Raw genomic sequence first — 20,654 nt, forward strand, 5'->3', positions numbered from 1 at the left:
CTTTATTATATAAGAAACGATATTTTATTAAATATTAAAAGACTTTTAAATACAGAAAGCGGACTAGTGGTCCACTATCAACAAAATGCTGGACAATATCCTAACCAAATCAAGGTAACATTACTAGTCAAAGATGCTATAATCGAAATTCCAAACATGACAAAAGGACAAGCCGAGATATTATCAAAATCACCAACATTAAAGCTTCAGTGTCATAGCTTGAGTGAAGGAATCAGGTTCTATGGTAACATTGAAGGTCAATTTGATACTATTATTAAAATCCCTCCCCAAGCTCAAGAAGTACAATCTCATTTTTTTTATTTATCTCCCAATAAGATTACATAACGAGGTATCTTCCATGCAAAACATTAAACACCTCATTGACCTAGAACATAGGGCATGCTTGCCCAATAGGTGACATTATTGCACGAGCCCAACTGAGAATGTAGAGTCGCAAAATCAAGTCCACGAGTTACTTGATAAGGTTTAATTACAAAGAGCTGAACGCCTTGTGTGTGACGCAACACAAGATTAATATTTAGAGCAGGACTTGTCTGTGACGCAACACGAGATTAATATTTTCCCGGTCGTATTATGAGTTTTCATTATTTTATAGAAATTTTAAGTTGCTTAAGTGCATTAGAACTTTCGTGTGTGTCTTAACTAACTTAGGACCAAAAAATTGGATATTTCGAGTTCTTAAGATGATTGATGATAACGCTCACTAAAATTGATCTTCCAAGTGACGTGAATATTTCCATTACTTTCAACGTCTCAAATATCTTTGAATACTTTCCACCAGACTAGTTTTTCTTGCACCAACCAAACTCGAGGACGAGTTTTGTTCGAGACGAGGAGATAGATATACAAAAGTTTAATTTATTTCCCATTTATATTATGTCTATTTGCTATTTTATACATTTTATAAACAGTCCAAGTGCATTAGAATTAAATATTTACCATGGAATTTATTAACGTGTGAAATTTGATGTTGAGTTCGATTGATTTATATTTGAGTATCTATTTTTTATTATTTCTAATTATTCGTTTGATTGTTGGACTGATCAACTAGTTTTGATTCATATAATCTACAATTGAGTTATATATTGAATCCATAATTGTTAAATCCCTCTAATTTTTGAAACAACCAATATTGATAATTTCTACTATTAAATTTATTAATTCACAAAAAAAAATTGACTAAATTAAATGCAAATGCTTGTATTTGTTCATTTAGATTCATTATTCTTGCTAATTTTAAATGTTACCGTTAAATTAAATCTTTATCACTTGTATGATATTGTTAAATCGATAAAGGTTAATTAGAGTGCATGTTTCTATTTAACTAAAAATAAAGCAAGATAGAATTTGAATTTCCCAATGATGAATATTAAAATATAAATTCGATAATCAAGTTAATAAATTACAATGGAAGAGTAAACCAAAACTAAGATTAGCTTTAACTAGTTGTTTTATAAATGCAATTTTGATTGCATGCTAATTTGTTTATTTCTTAAAATCTAATTTTTATTTTCTTGATAGGATTTATTTTTTTTGCTAAAAAACCCCTTGTTTTATTTCTATTGTTTTAAATTTTAGCACAATAAAATTTGATGTTCCTTACGGAATCGATCCATACTCATACTACTACATAGATATTAAATTTGGTGTTAACTTTTAATTTGGGTGGGATATGACTAATCGCTCTGATAAAAAACAGCAAAAAAAATTGGACCTTTCAAAATTTTCAAGAATACTGGTTAACGCCTACAATTTTGAATTTCTAACTAACATGAATATCTCCAACACTTTCAATGTTACCGATATCTCTTAGTACTTTCCACCAAAAGAGTTTTTTATTTAAAAAGAGGAGATTAATGAAACACACATTAACAAGTTTCCAATTCATATTATTAGTTTTATATATGTTATTGTCAAAAATTATTTCTTTAAGTTACATGATTGCATTAGAACTAGAAACCTAATTGCTTTATAACTATTCTCAGAATTATCTAATTGCACTGGAGTCATTCTTGGTATTCCATTTAAGTCTCTAGTTTGTATCCAAATGACCATTCAATCCTAACTATTATTTTAGGATCAATGCTAACCTTTTACTTACAATTTAAGTTCTTCATTTTTTCATTGAAACACGTTCTATTTGGCCACCTGCATATAGCAAACAATTATATTGAGTATCTTCAAGATAGAAAAGTTACCACTCTTCCCAATTTCCGTAAGTTGGGATCTCTTCTCATCGGGCCAAAACCAAGAATTCTCGGAATCTTCTTCTTTACATATCGAATTACATGAAACACCACATATCCATATATAAAGGCTCTAATTAAAAACCAAAAATACCACTGGAACTCGTCTGTTTTCCTTAATCTAAAGTTTGTTTCAGCCTCAGATTGCCATGTCAAATACCAGGTTGAGCCAACTGATATATCAGAATACTCTGGCCAAGCCATACCTAACTGCATCCTCAACTGTATGAAAAAGGTAAGAATGCATTCATAAAAATTAAGGACATGGTAAATCGGCTAAAAGAGTCATTCTGCGTGGAATGAAATGGAAAGGCAGATCAACCAGATGTTTATTTGAGTTTGGTATGACAGTTGCCACAATGATAAGGAGGAATTACCTGATAAGGGATAATAAACTCCAAAACAGGGAAAACAATTGTCATCATTATGTCATCGTTGATATTTCCTATTTTTTCAAGGGTCCATTTCCTTGCATTTGAAACAATGTTGCTACTCCACAATCCAGTAAAGCACAGACGGCACATTGTCAATATTAAGAGAAATTGTTGGCTCAAATCTAACTCTGAAAGAGGAATCCACATCAGCTGAACTGCAGTTGGAATCCCAGCCGCAATCATTCTCAAATACAATGCATCAAAACCCCCAAAATCTTCAAACAGCATTTCAAATTCCTGTCGAACACTTAATAACATGATAAGACTCAAAAGAAATCACTTAAGGAAAATCAATTGTGGAAGGAATGAAAACAATAGTAAAGTACCAACTTTGATGTCTACGAAAAATTCCTTGTCATTCCCCTTAAGTGTGATATACATGGCAGACCAATCATGCCTTATTCGAGCACCCTCCACAAGTTTTTTGGATACAGCATAAGGAACAGCTACTGGATCCAATTCCCACCTATTCCATTGCTCGTTAAACCAACTCCTAGATGTCACTCTATCCCGATCCAAAAGAATGCGTTCCTAAAATTGATATGTCACAAATCAGGTAAGGAATAAGAAAATTCACATGATGTCATATACAAGATAAAAATTTGGAAAATATGTACAGAAAAGCATTGGAAGTTAATTAAGGACGGTTTAAACTCCCCCACGGTTTTTAACTGATTGGTCTGCAAAGATTAACCAGTCTTTCATCACATAATACCATATTGCAAATGCCATCAACTTCACATTGCAAACATCAACCCCAGAACCAAATACCATATTTTGGGTGCCTTGAAATTTCTCCCCCAATTCTTTCAAAATAGGGAAGAAAGATTAATCCAGAAGACAGTCAAATACGATGGTTGATTGGTCTCGAACAAAAGAAAAGAATCAAGACGATTTTCACTCAACCATCAGTTGTGGCGAGCTAGGTGACCTGTAGCTCGCGACATAGTCACCTAGCTCGCGACATAACTACTTGCTTATTTCTCTTTGAAGAGAGCTACATATTTGGTTCATTTGCATAGTTAAGCCATGTAGCACATCAAATGTTGGATAAAGGTATGAAGGACTTGGTTTGTGTTAACCATTTCTACAAAGTACATACATATTTCAAATGACCACAAGTGAATTGTTGCTAGTCTAGCTTGCAGACCCTACTTCGATGAGCATGAGGCGGAAACCAATGTAATGACAACTGCTTCTGAAGTAATATCATTGCACACAATCTGATCCAGAATCAACGAGATACATTACAAAATACAGTTTTTTGTTGAAATCCACACAAACAGGTTACTAACAAAACAAAGAGGTTACTCGCAAAAACAAATAATGAAAATAATTACTTTCTTCAAACGTTTACCGCCATGCTTACACTGATTCAATGAGATTTTTTTGGTACATTACAAAACTTTTGTGCAATTTTGCACAACTTTTTTTAGGTAACTAAACTTTATTATTATAATAGATGTGTTACAATAGAAGCGGATGAGTAATCCGCAAAATGACTGAGTGTTTAAATCGAGAAAACACTACCGCATTATCAGGGTCCGTGGATGACGTCTGGGAGAAGATCAAATTCAAAGTTGCAAATTGGACGAATAAGCTGACAAAGTTTAATCATTTATGGAGCCGGTTCAATAAGTGACGGTGGAACTCAATCACATGTCACACTCCCATATTCTTCTCTTCAGATAACGATCCACAAATTGAATGAAAAATTATCTGGAGTGGGCACAGTCAGTCCGACTTGCGATTGATTGAAAAGGAAAGCTAGGATTCGTGAACGGCGAAGTGAAAGCCCCGGCTTCGACTGACCCAAGATACAAGCAGTGGCGTTCCGAGAATTCATTGGTCACGACATGGTTGATCAACTTGATGGAGCCAGCAATCGATAAACCATTCATATTTTTACCCACGGCTCGGGAGGTTTGGAAGGCGGTCCGAGAAACCTACTCCGATTCTGAAAACTACTCTCAATTGTACGAGTTAAATACTCAGGTATGGCAGATGCAACTAACAAAGATGTCACAACTTACAATAACAAGTTCATAGTTCTAAACTTCTATAGCAGGAATTGGACCTCCTTGATGTAGATGAGTGGGAGAGTAGCAAGGATTGTACCCGCTACAAGGCAAAACTAGACAGACATAGGATGTTTGCCTTCCTTTCGAGGATTAAACAAGGATCTGGATGAGGTTAGAGGACGTGTACTTGGGCGAAAACCTCTACCCAACCTTCGGGAGGTGTTTTCCGAGGTCCGACGTGAAGAAACTCGACACCAAGTGATGTTGGAACATTCGGAACACACCATGGAGTATGAAGGTTCGGCCCTTGTAAGTCGAGAGACGGGGTCTTATGGGAGACAATTTTGCGAAAAGTGCAAAAAACCATGGCACACTATAGAAATATGCTGGAAAATACATGGGAAACCAGCACATCTTAGGAAAAAAATTGGCACCAACAGATCGAATACTGGTGGTCGAGCTCTTCAAGTAGGTGGTGAAGATTCTGGACTGCCCTCTACCTCCTCAGCTTCTCTTCCCTTCACCAAGGATCAGTTAGAGCAACTATTCCAATTGTTTGATTCTAGACGTGATAAATCCAAACTCTCATGTTCCTTGGCCCAAACAGGTATTTATCCTTGTGCAAATATTGCTAATTCGACCACTTACAGTGTCTGGATTCTAGATTCCTGATCAACATATCATATGACAGGTTCATCGCAAGTGTTCTCCTTATATATTACGTGTGCAGGAAACCAAAACGTTAAACTTGCTAATGGCTCTGGTGCAAAGAAAAGAACCATTGTTATTTCCTCGTCTTTGATTCTTACAAATGTGTTACATGTCCCCCCTCTATCATACAATCTCTTGTCAATCAGCAAACTCACCATTAATCTTACGTATCGAGTCATATTTTTGTCCTCTCATTGTGAATTTCAGGACCTGGCCTCGGAGAAGATGATTGGCAATGCTAAACAGGATGGTGGTCCCTATTTTCTTACTGCCAACTCCTTCCTTGGCAGACATGATCCAGCCAAGTGTCTCACTTCTGTTCCCCACTCAAATGTCGATGATATTTTCTTATGGCATAGTCGGTCAAGTCATCCGAACTTTATTTATTTAAAGAAAATGTTTCCCAAGTTGTTTATCAATAAAAATATTTCTACGCATTGTGAATTCTGTGAGTTGGTATAACATCATCGAGCTACTTTTTTATCTCAACCTTATAAAAATCAACGTCATTTACAATGATTCATTGACGTGTTTGTGTCCTTTATTGATGATCATTCACGTCTGATTTGGGTTTTTCTTTTGAAAGAGAAGTTTGATGTAGCAGTCACATTTCAAATTTTTTCCCAAATGATTCAGACTCAATTCCACACTAGGATCAAAAAATTTCGGAGTGATAATGGGCAGGAATACTTTAACAATACACTTGGCAAGTTTTTCCAAGAACAAGGGATCATTCACCAAAGCTCATGTCCCCATAAACCTCAATAAAATGGTGTGACTGAACAAAAAACAGACATCTCCTTGAAGTTGCTCGAGCAATTAGTTTTGAAACCAAAATGCCTAAGTATCTTTGGGGAGAAGCTCAGAAGCAGTTCTAACAACCAAATATTTAGTAAATAGACAACCATCTAGGATTTTGAATTTTCAATCCCCTGTAAATATTTTCCAAAAAAGTTTTCCCAGTGCACGCCTTCTCACTAAAATACCTCTAAATATATTTGACAGTCTAGCATTTGTTCATAATTTTGATCCTGGTATCTCAAAACTAGATCCAAAGGCACAAAAATTTATATTTGTTGGGTATCCTGCAAACAAACAGGGGTACAAGTGCTTTGACCCTGTTACCAAAAAAAATTATCTCCATGGATGTAACATTCGTTGATGCCAAGTCCTACTACGCAGCGCATCTTCAGAGGGAGTCTAAAGATAATGAAGATGATGACCACTCAACCGAGCCTGACTTTGATATAGAACTAGGAAACTATGAAATTTCAAATTTTAATCAATCCGACATAACAGCGAAGACGAGTGAGAAACAGTTTAAAGGATTGGTTTATAAAAGGAAGAAGGATGCAAAGAAAAGTGGAGACCCTGTCATTCAACAATGCCATAAGTCAACTCGTGGACTGGATCTTGAAACTCAGAATGATGCCTTGACTACTCCTGAAAACAACATTGATCTTCTCATTGCCCTGAGAAAAGGTACCTGATCATGCACAAACACCCAATTTCAAACTTTGTATCTTATAAAAAACTGTCACCCTCCTATTGTTTATTTGTCGCTCAGTTAGATGTCATCAACATTCCTAAGAATGTACAGGAAGCTCTAGAAATCCCTGAATGGAAAGAGGCGATTTATGAAGAGATGAGAGCTCTGGAAAAAAACTCTACTTGGGAGATGGCTAACCTAACAAGTGGAAAATCTATTATAGGGTGTAAGTGGGTATTTTCCCCAAAATGCAACTCTGATGGATCTCTGGAACGGTATAAAGCATGGTTGGTTGCCAAAGGCTTCACCCAAACATATGAGGTTGACTACACAGAAACTTTCTCTCCAGCGGCGAAACTCAATACAGTTCGAGTCATTCTCTCTGTTGCTGCTAATCTTGATTGTCCACTAAATCAGCTGGACGTGAAGAATGCCTTTCTAAATGCTGATCTAGAAGAGAAGTGTACATGGAACCACCACCTGTATTTACTGATCAATTTAGACAAAAAGTGTGCAAGCTAAAGAAATCACTCTATGGACTGAAACAATCTCCCAGAGCATGGTTCGCAAGGTTCATAAAGTTTGTGAGAAGCCAAGGCAGCTTTCAAGGACAATCGGATCATACCCACTTCACAAAAAGTTCCAATAGTGGAAAGATTTCGGTGTTAATTGTCTATGTTGATGATATAATATTGACATGTGATGATATAGAAGAAACAAACAGGTTAAAGAAAAGCTTGGCAAGAGAGTTTGAAATGAAGGACCTGGGGCAGTTGAGGTATTTCCTTGGAATGGAGGTAGCAAGGTCCAAAAGGAAAATCACGGTGTCTCAAAGAAAATACATTCTTGACCTCCTGAAGGAGACAGGGATGAGTGGATGCAAACCATCAGATACACCCATAGAAGCCAATAAAAAGCTAGGAGATATCAACAATGGCCTTGCAGTGGATACAAGAAGATATCAAAGACTGGTCGGGAGATTGATTTATCTATCGCACACGCCCCTGGACATTGCCTTCGCAGTAAGAGAATTATTTCTCCTTATATTGTCTGTCATATTGTTCTATAAAAAATTATAATTGAAATAATTGTTTAACCATTCTACATCATATAACAATCCGAGAACCAAATTTAGGTCACTAAAATATTGCTAGCTACTCAAGTTTAGCCATTCCCCTACTTGCAAATACTACATTAACTTCAGGAATTGAACTCAAGGTCTTGACTTGGACAACTTTTTAGGCTGACGAGTTGCCTATGTATTAAATAGCTAATGACAATGGGTCAACTCAAAAGTTTTGAATTGCAGAAAAGCCTAAGAGCTACTTTTCTATTATTGTGCTATACAAATAGCTAAACGGGACATAAGCTTAACTACTGCTCATACAGGCTGAATATAGATATACATTATATATAATCTGTTCGAAATATATAAATTTTGAATAAAATTTTATTTTGGCTCGAAAACTATCATCGACGTATAAATATTATTGATGTTCTAGAACAAATATATTCATTAAAAAAAGTAACAAACACTAAAGTTTTTACTCAATACAACAACATTACTAAAACATACAATTTTTCGGCGTTGTATTTTTGTAATATCATGTTAAAATACCATGACAAATAATGAAATGTTATTTTCATGTGTTGATAGCATAATATATGAGCATGTAAACATGCAATTTAAGTTTGGTTTGTAGATAGATACAACACTAGAAATTGCATTATCGTATGAATTGGAACAATATCACACTTTTTCAATTCAGAATAAGATTCTAAGGTCTATGACATTGAGAGGGAGAGATTAATTGATCACCTACATAACATGTGATAAACAACTTTTATTGATCATATGCCATATTATCATTTATATTGAAAAAGAGACCACTTCTAGAAGCTGCATGAACGTTTATTGAATCACAGGCATTTTTTTACTGTGGACAAGTAAAAACACTTAAATTGAACTTAAAATTCCAGTTATCCAAGGAAAATTTTCAGAAAACCTTACCTGTCTTTCAGCCACATACTTTTTACCTAAATCAGGGTCCTCCAATAAATTTCTTTTTAGGTTAGTCTTAACATCATCTCTCCATTTCTTCCAACCGCTAAGTAAATGGAGGCCTACTGCTTTTGGAACTATCACCTCCTTCCTTCCAAACATCCACTTCAACTCAATATCGGGAAAACCCTTGACAATCTCATCTGCGGGTGTTATTGCAATAAAACGTCTTTCTATACCATGTTTCTTCATAGTCTTTTTGATGTGATCTTCGAGGCTCTTTTGCATCTCCTTTGAATCTCTAAGCACTTGCTGAATCCGAAGAGCAAAATCAGTCGCATCTTGATACGAAAGAGAACCCCTCTCCTCATTAATCAGAACACTGGGTAAAATTATTTGCTCTTTTAACTGCCTATGTGCATGTTGCAATTCTTTCTGAATCTCACCTTTAGAGAGCTTCGTAACTGGGGCTGCCGAAGAACTGTGAACTCAAGATACCAAAAGAAGAATAAGATGCAACAGTTGGATCAGACCCTAACTACTAGAAATGCAATTGTAAACTATCACTCCTATGAAGATTTTGAAACTGTAAACAGCAACAATTACACTTAATATGAAAATATTGTTCCTGAAAACTACCAAGGGGAGAGGCCATAGAAGTTTCTATGATTAAAAAATTACTTATACCAAGCCGTGTGGTAGGCATGCCCAAGCACAGGTACAGAAAAAAGCTTATTTGTTGCTAAAATGTATGGTCTCAAAAAGGTAGATTTACAAGAAAGTCAATTCATATCATTGGAGCTACCAACGTGCTTAACAATATAAAAATAAGCTGTTTAAAGTTTCTTCTTCCATTGAAGACCTGGGACTGATGAGATACAAGATTGCTAGCCTCAGACTCAATGCAGTAGCTACGTATTATAATTCACTCCACGCTGATTTGTAAACATTTTTAAACTGAAAAATGCAACAATTCTTCCAAGATGTGATTGAAATCCATGTTCTAACTTCTAATTGTTTTCGCACTTTAGCAATGTCCTACTTGTAATCAGGGGAGTAGCCAGAAGTTCTTCAACTAGTGGAGAAAATTTGTTTCGATGAGGCGTCTTGTTGAGTTACATAACAAAAAAAAATTGTTCTATGGTTGCTATATAAATGGGAAGGGTGGGAAAACTACCGGGATCGAGACCCTAATAAAACCAAATATGTGTAAAAATATGGAGAATTTTGTTAAAGTTAAAAGATAACAAGTTAACAACAAATATTCAATCAAAATCCTCTGATATCAATGGATGCTTTGATGATTTACTTTATGTTTCAGTATTTTGTACAGATCACCAATATATAAAAGACATGCAAACCAACATCTTAACAATCACACAGTAACATGGACGATCATTTTCTTAGTAAATTTCATGAAACACCATCATTACACTTTATTAGTTTAAAGCAATTCACGGTTTACCTCTGAGTGGCACGCTTCCTCATATCCCTCATAAAGCCCTCTACCAATGCCTCACACTCTCTCTCAATAAACAAGAGCTCCCTCACACCAATGCTTAGGGCCATGGTTTCCTTCCCTGATATCAAATCCTCGATCTCATCGATCCTTTCCCCTATGCTAATGTACTCTTTTTCCCAACTCATCCTTTCCTCCCTCAACTTCTGAATACTTACGCCACCACCTTTGGCTTTCCTTAACAAACTCTCTTCCTCCCTCTTCGCCTTAAATAATTTCTCCACGATTTCCTCGGACCGGTTCATCAGCTGATCCTTTTCCCCTTTCAAAACTTTCAACTTCGCATTAAGATCATTCATTATCTCTTCTTGCAACGTCCTCTTAGTAGCTTTAACACCCTTTAAGCTCTCCTTAACTTTCGTGGAAGAATGCTCATTTTCTGATTTTTTCGCCTCGTCTATCATCTTGAGCAGCCTACCCACATCTTCCAACAACCTCCTAGTAAAATTCGAGTACTCGTGACCCTTTTCTTCCTTCTCTTTCAGCAACAATAATTCACTCGCAGCAGGTGAAGAGACAGCGGCAAAAGCTGGTTTCTGAAACCCAAAAACAGGACAGAAAAATCCCAGAACAACACATAACAACGCATAAGCAATTGGTTTGGCAACGTCGATCCCATTCTGTTCATTTTTATCAAGTTTTGTACAACTAGATGGGATTTTCAGCTGTCGGCCATTGCTGCCAACCATATAACAACTAACAACAGATGACTGAACATATCTAAGCGGAACAGCGTGCGTGGTGATTGGAAACGGCCGGAATCTAAACGAGTGACTTCTGAAGCGAATGATTTTGGGATATAGCCTAGCGGAGCCATGGATTTCAAAGCAGAATAGAGGATTCTGAAGTGGTGAAGTGAGAGCATTCGGATTCATGAGTGCATTTGGTAAGTGAGAGCAGCAAATCGCGAACTCCGCCTTTGCTCAAAGAGATAAGCCCCCGCTCGGATTACTGGGGTTTTAGACCCAGTTCCAAAATCATCCGCCTTTTAAATAAAAAAATTTTAAAAAAAAAAAAGTTTCCAAAAATTGTAATTATGATTATGTAAAAATAATATTTTGAACATATTTTTATTAAAATTTGCATATGTTACAAAAAAATTTCTTTATAACAAAAATAATACTCTTTATTATAATAAAAAATCATATTTTTCATGTAGGGTCGTGAAGTTGGGTCGTGAACATATTTTTATTAAAATTTGCATATGTTACAAAAAAATTTCTTCATAACAAAAATAATACTCTTTATTATAATAAAAAATCATATAATAAAAAATCATATTTTGAAGGGTCGTGAAGTTGGGTCGTGAAGTCGTGCTTCACGACGACTTCACTCCCCATCGGTCATGAGGAGGGTGATGCTTCACTCTCCATGGGTCGTGAAAGCCGTGCTTCACGACCCATGGGCTTTCACTACCCACCCGGGGTCGTGACGTGAAGACTTCACGACCACGACCCAGGGTGAAGCTTCACCAAGCTCCCTGGGTCGTGTCTTCTGGGTCGTGCTTCACGACCCCGGGTGAAGGGGTCACGACCCAAGGTGAAGAGCACCTTGGCTCGGGACACAAACACGACCCACCTCGACCTAATTTAAAATGAACAAAACGGTTTAATTTTAAATTTTTACAATTACTAACCTTTTTGTTTGTTTTATTTTAAATTTTTACAACTAATAATCTTTTTGTTTGATTTACTTCCCCGCTAAACTTGGAAGGAATCAATTCTTTGAATAAAAGTTAACTTCAGGATCAAGATATGTTGAAATCTATAAGAAGGTTGTATCATTTTTAAATGAGAAAGAGATAGAATATTTGGTACATTATACTCAATTTGGTAATTTAATTTTATGTGCTAAGGATTATAACAATTCCAATCAATTGTTATGGTTTTTGATTAGTAGGCAAAGTTATGACAGTGGAAGTGATGAATTTTTTATGATATATCTGGGGACCCGGACGCTAATCAAGTTCTTAATCATGTTTGGGACTAATTAATCAATTATAAAACAGGGTCTAAATTTATTTATTTATTTATTTTTTTTTTATACAAAGCGGAAACGTAATGTAGTTTACTCAAATTACATATTAAACATGAACATACATCTCAGTATAAAAGTACCAGTCCTGTACAACATACATTTATTCAACTAGGGTTTAACAACTAATATCAAGTGTCTAACCCTATCTCTAAACCAAGTCCGGAATCACCACGCTAAACTCGTCTTCTCTCATCCTCTTCTTGACCCTGATCCAGCCCCACCTGTTGTCATGCACACATACAAAACAAGACAACAGCCGGATAACTCCGGTGAGATATAAATATCCCAGTATAAACAATGTAAACATGCAATCATATAAAAACATATATAAAAGCATATAATTAACATTCATAACATGTATCAAATCAGAAACATAAATCAATAACAAATAATGAATCACACTCAGACTCAAACAACGCGTCGTCTCAGATTACGTTAATCATCTCAGATTACGTTAATCAAATTCTTGGGCATTACAGTAAACGACCTTTACGATTTTCATTGTTTGTTAAGTGGCCTAAATTGTTCAAACTTTTATCCTATAATACTTGAAGAAGATGAATTTAGGGAGAGACATTTTGGTGGAAGTTACTGTATACGTGTGGGGGATTTGATAGATAGAATTGATGAATATGATAATGATTTAAGAGAAGAAATAGACATTAGGAAAGTGAAATTGGCCTGTCTTTTGTTCGTGGTAGGTCTATTAGGCAGATAAAGAATAAATAAAAAGATATCGTGGATTTATAATGGATTAGATTAATAAATAACTTTGATAGTTTTATAAACTATCCCTGGGGTAGAATAGCTTTCGAAGAAGTAATTTTAGGACTTACAAAAGATCTTGAAACTAAGTTCAGAAGCTATGAAAATTTGGTAGCATGCCGTGGGAATGATCCAAATTTCAGCGGGTTCGGTAGCTTCCATATAAGTGGATTTATTCATCCTTTACAGTAATTAAATATTGTTCATTAAATGAAATATCCTTGTTATTTTATATCATACTAATAATGTGTTTATTTTTCTGTGCTAGATTTTGTCTTATGAATATTTTCCAGCAATTGCTGAAGTGTTCGCCAGACATCGAGAAGGTCTCAATGTACCGATACCTCGGTTGTGTCATTGGTTGACTAGAAAATAGAGTAAAAATCATTCTCCTTCCATGGATGATGTGAACAAAGCATTAAAAAATGTATATAACAAAGTAAATACAAAAAAATCATTTTATTTATTTTTCGTATTATCTAATATATTTTTTGTTAACCGTTAACTAATTTCATGTTTATTGTTAATGATTAATATAGGATATTTTGGAGATGCTCATTCCCACCACAGAGGAGCTGGCGTCTGTACATTATATGACTGGCAATTTTGTTGATTCTAATAATGTGATAATCAATCGCATTATGGATATAATTTGCCAAGGTATCAAAGTAGTTTGCAATCAAGATCTATTGAGCGACCTAGAGGATGAAGTGGTGTATAGACAGAGACTGAGGATCGACCGTTTCTCTAGCCATTCACATATACATACTCCAGATCATCTCGAGATAAAGTCAGAAAATCTTCTCGGCCATCTCATAGTCCTTCACACATGAATCAGCTGTCTCCTCCATTGACTCACATGAGACATACATCTATGCATAGAAATCATATATATATTGCAGATATGTATGAACGTTGTTTCACAAGTTTGGAGGATAAAGTTGGGACGATACTAAAGGACCAAGCCGATATCATATATCAATTGAAAAATATGCATGACGATATCTCGAGTTTGAAGGATATAATTGGGAGATTGCCTTCAATGAATGTCAATGTTGGTAAATTTTATCAATATTTATATGATTTTTAATTTTGAGTATGAAAAATGACAAATTGTATATATTATTCTCTCAGATTAAGGCGAGACATCAAGGCATAGATTTGAAGATATTCCATTTATGAGAGCAGATGAGGTGGTTCCAAATATTCGACTTGTGAGCGATCCGTCTTTGACTTGAGCTTTTGAAAAAACTCCGGGCCATAAGTTAAGAATGTTCACAGTGGAGGAAGAGCCTATGACAGACAAGGAAATGCGTCATCTTGTTATGAATGATATGATGTCTTTGACTTTTGATAAAAGAGCTAGAATGTTCGCCAATAGATCGTGGCAATGAGTAAGTGCTGAGATTAATTCTTGTATGGAAAATACGAGGATATATGGGATGTGTTCATACTAAGATATCTCGTGGTTCGTGTATTGAGGACACCTGCTTCTTGGCTGACCGAGACCGTAAGTTTTTTCTTATTTTGTTTTTTATGTTGAGTTAGTAATTAACATATTTCACTTTATCACTTTCAGCATATTCAAGAATGTTGTCAAGGGTTGCTCCAAATACAAAGGACGTACTCACATTTAATGTCACATGAGGTGTCATTGATGGATGTCGATTTTCATCAGCTGGTTTCGGGTGCTTTCAATGAGGGCGGAGAGAATAATATAGAATGTTTTATGCCCTATGTGAGAGCAAAAATTGGTGAGTGTCCGGCTATTCCATGAAACAAAGCCAAAAAAATTTTGATATCCTTTCATCTTCCCGGGCATTGGGTTTTGTTGAAAGGTTTTGCCTAGCCGTAAGAATATCACAATCCTGGATTCAGAACGCAACGTAGATAGGTTAGGCAAGACATTGCTTAAACTTATTAACCATTTGTCCCTTATGGTGTTGATGCTTCAGAAAAATGGACTATAGTTAGGCCAGAAAATTTTCCTATTCAAAAGACCAGGTTAAAATTTTTTATTTTAAAATTATTATTTCATTATTGTTTAATGTATATCAATGTATATTTAATGTTTGTTTTTCCATTGCAACTGTGAATGTGGAGCATACTGTTTAGCGGCAGCAGCTTATACCATGTTTAGGGAAAATGCCTATCAACTTAACGATGAGAAGATTAAAGAATTTAGGCATTATTGTTGTTGTTGTATTTGAGATAAATTTTGGTCGTTGGATTAAAACATTTATGTGATGTTAGATCTAAATTTATTGTGGCGATGAAAATAAAAACCAGTAGATCACTCGTTAAAACAACAGATAACTAAAAAGCAGAATCAATAGCGTAGAAAATCAGAAGAAGTACCTAAACGAATATAGAATCAGAAGCAGAAGAAACGACTTTATTAAACTCGACATTTGAACTTTATCAGCTTTAAATGTTACCGTTACTTTTTTTTAGTACAAGTATTAATTGCAGCATTAATCACTGTACGAATTCATTTAATTCACTTTGCCGATTTTAGTATAAAACATGACTGATTATTTTATAGCTTTTCTGCAGGAACCTATTTCGGTAATAAAGCTGATTCTATCAGAAGTCAGAAGACAGTTTCTGATTATAGACGTTGAACTCAGTCACCTATATATATGGAACAAACCCATATAGAAGACAGTGCGACATATCTCTCAAAATCAATCTGTATTTTCACGAAACGAGAAAACCGCGAATCCTTGATATCTTCGAGTTCAACATAAAGAAAAGTAGCACACGCTTCATAGCGAATATCAGATCTATTGAGATCATTTTGTGCTACTGTTTCTTACACTCCTCATAATTATTCACTGCACTCATATTTTATCAAGAAGAGTTTGTAATCTGAAAAGAGTCTTTTCAGAACTTTTTTGTATCGTATTTTCACTATGTTGAGTAACTAAGAGTTTTAGTAAGCAAAGGGTAAACCATGCTGAAGTGGGTGTGTACAAGAGTTGTACTGTAAAATCCAAAGTCTTTTAGTGATACCTTCTGAAAGAAGGGGACATGTAGAAGACTTTATCTTAGAACTTCCATAAACAACTGTTGTCTACTGATATTACTATTTTCATTCACTCCATCAGATTGTTTCCGCACTTAATATTGTAATCTGTTGGAAGTATTCACGACAAGATAAGCTATTATCCCTAACAGGATTTTAGCACCTTCTTTATCCGAGAAATAAAAGAAGAAATTGGAGAAGAGTTCATTCACCCCCCCTCTAAACTCTTCCTCGGTCCCCAACAATTGGTATCAGAGCAGGTTATTCTTGTCCCTGAAAATACATACAGATGGCACACTTCAGCAAGGTTCCCATGTTCTCGAAAGAAGATTTTGATGATTGGAAGATCCGTATGCAAGCTCACTTTGCAGCGCATGATGATGACATGTAGTATGTCATCACAGACGGACCATTAAAGATCTTAAAGCCAAATACAGCTATTGCTGTTACTGAGGGTGCACCTCAAACGGTTGAAAAACTACGAAACGAATGGACTGGCGAAGATAAGAAGAAAGCCAATCTTTATAATGTCGCTAAGGACATTCTTTACAAAACTCTTGATAAGAACACATTCAGCAAAATCAAGATGTGTTCTACTACTAAAGAGATCTGGGAAAAGCTCATTCAGATTAGTGAAGGAAATGAGCAAACAAAAGAAAATAAATTGTCTGTAGCAATGCAGAAGTTTGAAAATTTAAAGATGAAGGCTGGTGAAACTCTAAATGAGTTTGATGAACGTTTTAGTAGCCTAGTCAATGAGCTAGCAGCTCTGGGCAAAGAGCACGGCAATCGAGAAATAGCGCTCAAAGTAATGAGAGCATTACCCAGAGAATGGGACGTAAAAAAATGGCTATGAGAGTCTCTAAAGATCTAAACAAGTTGGAATTACATTACTTGTTTGCTGACTTAAAAGCTTACGAGTTCGAACTAGAAGTAAGAGGTGGAGAAGAGCCCTCAACAAATCTGCCAACCAAGGCCCTTGCTGCTACTACTGCTATTATTTCTACTGCTGCTGCTGCAGTCATTCCACAAGCAGTACCTGTTACCCTTACTGAAAGTACTTCTAAAAAGACTGCTGAAAAAATCAGCAATGAAGCTATGTCCTTATTTGTAAAAAAGTTCTCTAGATTCATGAGAAAGAATCACCGAGCCTACCAAAACCCTAATCGCAACTTCAAGAAAGATTCACCATCTGGTGATATGACATGCTTCAACTGTGGAAAGATTGGTCACTTTAAAGCTGACTGTCCAAAGCCCAAGAAAGATGACTAGAAGAAGAAAGAGTACAAAAGGAATGACAAAAAGTTCAGAAAAGACCGCAAAGCAATGATTGCTGAAGAAAGCAAATCTAAATGGGCGGATTCCAGCTCTGAGTCATCTGACTCAGAAAGTTATTCTAGTGAAAGCGATGCAGAAGAGATTAAATGTCTTATGGCAGATGTTGAATCAAACTCAACATCTGAAGAGGTATTCGACTTCGAATCTGACGAATTTACACGAACTGATTTAATTAAGGCATTACATGACATGGTAAGGGAGTACTCAAGACTTTCTCAATCATTCGAGAAAGTTAAGATTGAAAATCTAAACTTAAGAAATCAAGTCAGTAAGTTCACTTGTTTGCAAGAGAATAGCTGCGATGATTTGAAAGTGGATATGAGTAAGTTGAAAACCGAGAATGAGAAAGTAAAAACAGATTACCAGACATTGAAATCTGAAATCAGAAGCTGTCTGTTCTGGTAAATGCTTGGAATAAGTCTTCTATTTCATTGGAAAATATGAAAGAATTGCAGAAGCAATCTGGAGATAGAAGTGGTCTCGGATTCAGCAATGATGAAAGCACTTCTGAAATCAGTACTCAGCCAGAACTGGATACCAGGAAAACAAAATACATTCGATTTGTTAAATCCAGTGTGACATATGAACCAGAATACCGACTGTTCAAGTTGAAAGAAATATAAATCAGATGAACAGAAGAAAGAATTATGGTCTTGGTTATATTAAACCTAAGGGAAGAGTTTACCAAAGCTCTGGATCCAGTAGAAGATTCAACTCAGGAAGACAACCCTCCATGAAGGTTAAAAACTACCAGTACTATAATTCTAGATCTGTTCAGAAGAGATACATGCTAGAAAATAGGAACAGAAGGGAAGAACAACATTCTGAGATGCATAGAAATAATAGACCCTCTACTGCACACACCTCCTTGGATACCCGAAGTACAAAATCACCAAAAATTGTACAAATGTGGGTTCCTAAGGGACTAATAAGGTTGGACCCAAGTAGATTGGGTACCAAATACTAAAATTTGTGTTTGTAGGAATAGGTAAAGAAAGCTAAAGTAAGCAGCTCCACATGGTATTTGGACAGTGGATGTTCCAGACACATGACTGAACAGAAAAATCTACTTTCAGAAGTAATGAGTTGTACTGGACCAAAAATAACGTTTGGGGATAACTCAAAAGGTAAAACCGTGGGTAAGGGTGAGATTATCCATGGTAACATAACTATCGATGACGTACTACTGGTTGAGAATCTCTGCTATAATTTAATCAGCATTAGTCAACTGTGTGATAATGGTTATTTTGTAATTTTTCAGAAGCACACATGCATAGTTAAAGATTCTGTTGAGTCTACTGTATTAACTGGAAAGAGAGAGGGCAATACCTACAGAGTTTCTTAGAACTTAGATCATGTTAATACTCCTACATGTTTAGTTGCCTCTCTTAGTGAGAAACATTGGCTCTGGCACAAGAGATTGAATCATCTGAATTTCAAATCTATCAATAATCTCAAAAAGCATAATATAGTCGACGGCTTACCTGATATTAATTTTGTTAAGAATCATGTTTGTTCTGCTTGTCAGCTTGGGAAACAGATAAGATCCAGCTTCAAGAACAAAGGCAGCAAATCGACTTCAAGATGTTTGGAATTGCTGCACATGGACTTATTTGGTCCAATCTCTATCATGAGCTTAGGGGGAATGAAATATACCCTTGTTGTTATTGATGATTTTTCTAGATTTACTTGGGTAATATTTCTTGCTGGAAAAGATCAAACAAGTAGCCTCCTGATCAAGCTTCTGAAAAAGATTCAAAATGAAAAATCCTCTTCTATAATTAAAATCAGAAGTGATCGGGGTACTGAGTTCACTAACAAAATTCTTGAGTTGTACTTAGATGAACAGGGGATTCATCATGAATATTCAGCTGCCAGAACGCCTCAACAAAACGGAGTAGCTGAGACGAGAAACAGAACCCGCAAGGAAGCTGATAGAACAATGCTAGCAGATGCAGACATTTCTCAGCGGCTTCTAAGCAGAAGCAATCAACACTGCATGCTATAAGCAAAACAGAAAAATGATCAACAAAAAGCATAACCAGACTCCTTATGAGATATGGAAAGAGAGTAAGCCTAATATATCTTATTTTCATGTATTCGGCTGCAAATGTTTTGTGCTCAATAATGACAAAAACTATTTAACTTCATTTGATTCAAAATCAGATGCTGGACTATTCCTGGGTTACTCTGCTGTGAGCAAAGCTTTCAAAATCTTCAATAATAGAACTCTTACTGTTGAAGAATCTGTTCATGTTGTCTTTGACGAGGACATCCGTGCTCCTAAAATATCTAATATGTCAAATTTGAGTAACAGGTTAGACAAAATTCACTTGGAAATGGATAGTGAAGATGATGCAGAAGCTAGTATAAAAGACGTTCAAAATCTAAAACCAAATATTCCATTAGCAGAACCAGAAGTACAAATATTAAACATACCAGTACCAGCAGCTGATAATCCAGGACCTACTACTGGTTCAGATGAGATCAATCCAAATATATCAAATCAGGAAGAAATTCCTTTAAACCCTTTTATTTGAAGAAAATCTCATCCTCCCTCTTTGGTTATTGGAAATCCAGCAGCGCCTTTGAGAACCAGAAGGAAAATGATTAATGAATATATGCACGCTGCTTTCATTTCTCATGATGAACCAAAGAAAATTGAAGAAGCCCTTCTGGATCCTAGTTGAATTGAAGCTATGCAAGAAGAGCTGAATCAATTCAAAAGAAACGAAGTTTGGTTTCTAGTACCTAGACCATCTCACCAAGCTGTCATTGGAACCCGGTGGGTATTCAGAAACAAACTAAATGAAGAAGGCACAGTGATAAAAAAAATAAAGAAAGACTGGTGGCTCAAGGCTTTAGACAAGAAGAAGGAATAGACTATGATGAAACCTACGCACCAGTAGCAAGGCTTGAAGCTATTAGAATATTTTTGGCCTTTGCTGCTTTCAAAAATTTCAAAGTCTATCAAATGGACGTGAAGAGTGCTTTTCTTAATGGTCTACTACAAGAAGAGGTCTACGTCGAACAACCTCCAGGT

At 35.8% G+C, this 20,654-nt stretch overlaps 1 protein-coding gene across 1 annotated transcript in view; it reads right to left on the reverse strand.

Moving 5' to 3' along the window:
* LOC140817113 (probable inactive ATP-dependent zinc metalloprotease FTSHI 5, chloroplastic) overlaps window positions 1–11,411 on the reverse strand; it is a 52,708-nt gene extending 41,297 nt beyond the window's left edge. The window contains exons 1-5 of the mRNA XM_073176711.1: window positions 10,390–11,411; window positions 8,934–9,405; window positions 3,032–3,232; window positions 2,645–2,938; window positions 2,220–2,489 (exon numbers count right to left, since the gene is read on the reverse strand). Coding sequence (XP_073032812.1) covers window positions 2,220–2,489; window positions 2,645–2,938; window positions 3,032–3,232; window positions 8,934–9,405; window positions 10,390–11,318 — 2,166 coding nt within the window. The 5' untranslated portion in view covers window positions 11,319–11,411. The remainder of the gene's footprint in view (window positions 1–2,219; window positions 2,490–2,644; window positions 2,939–3,031; window positions 3,233–8,933; window positions 9,406–10,389) is intronic.
* Between the last annotated feature and the right edge of the window lie 9,243 nt (window positions 11,412–20,654).

The sequence above is a fragment of the Primulina eburnea genome, chromosome 16 (genome assembly GCF_022965805.1).
Source record: "Primulina eburnea isolate SZY01 chromosome 16, ASM2296580v1, whole genome shotgun sequence".
Taxonomy (NCBI): domain Eukaryota; kingdom Viridiplantae; phylum Streptophyta; class Magnoliopsida; order Lamiales; family Gesneriaceae; genus Primulina; species Primulina eburnea.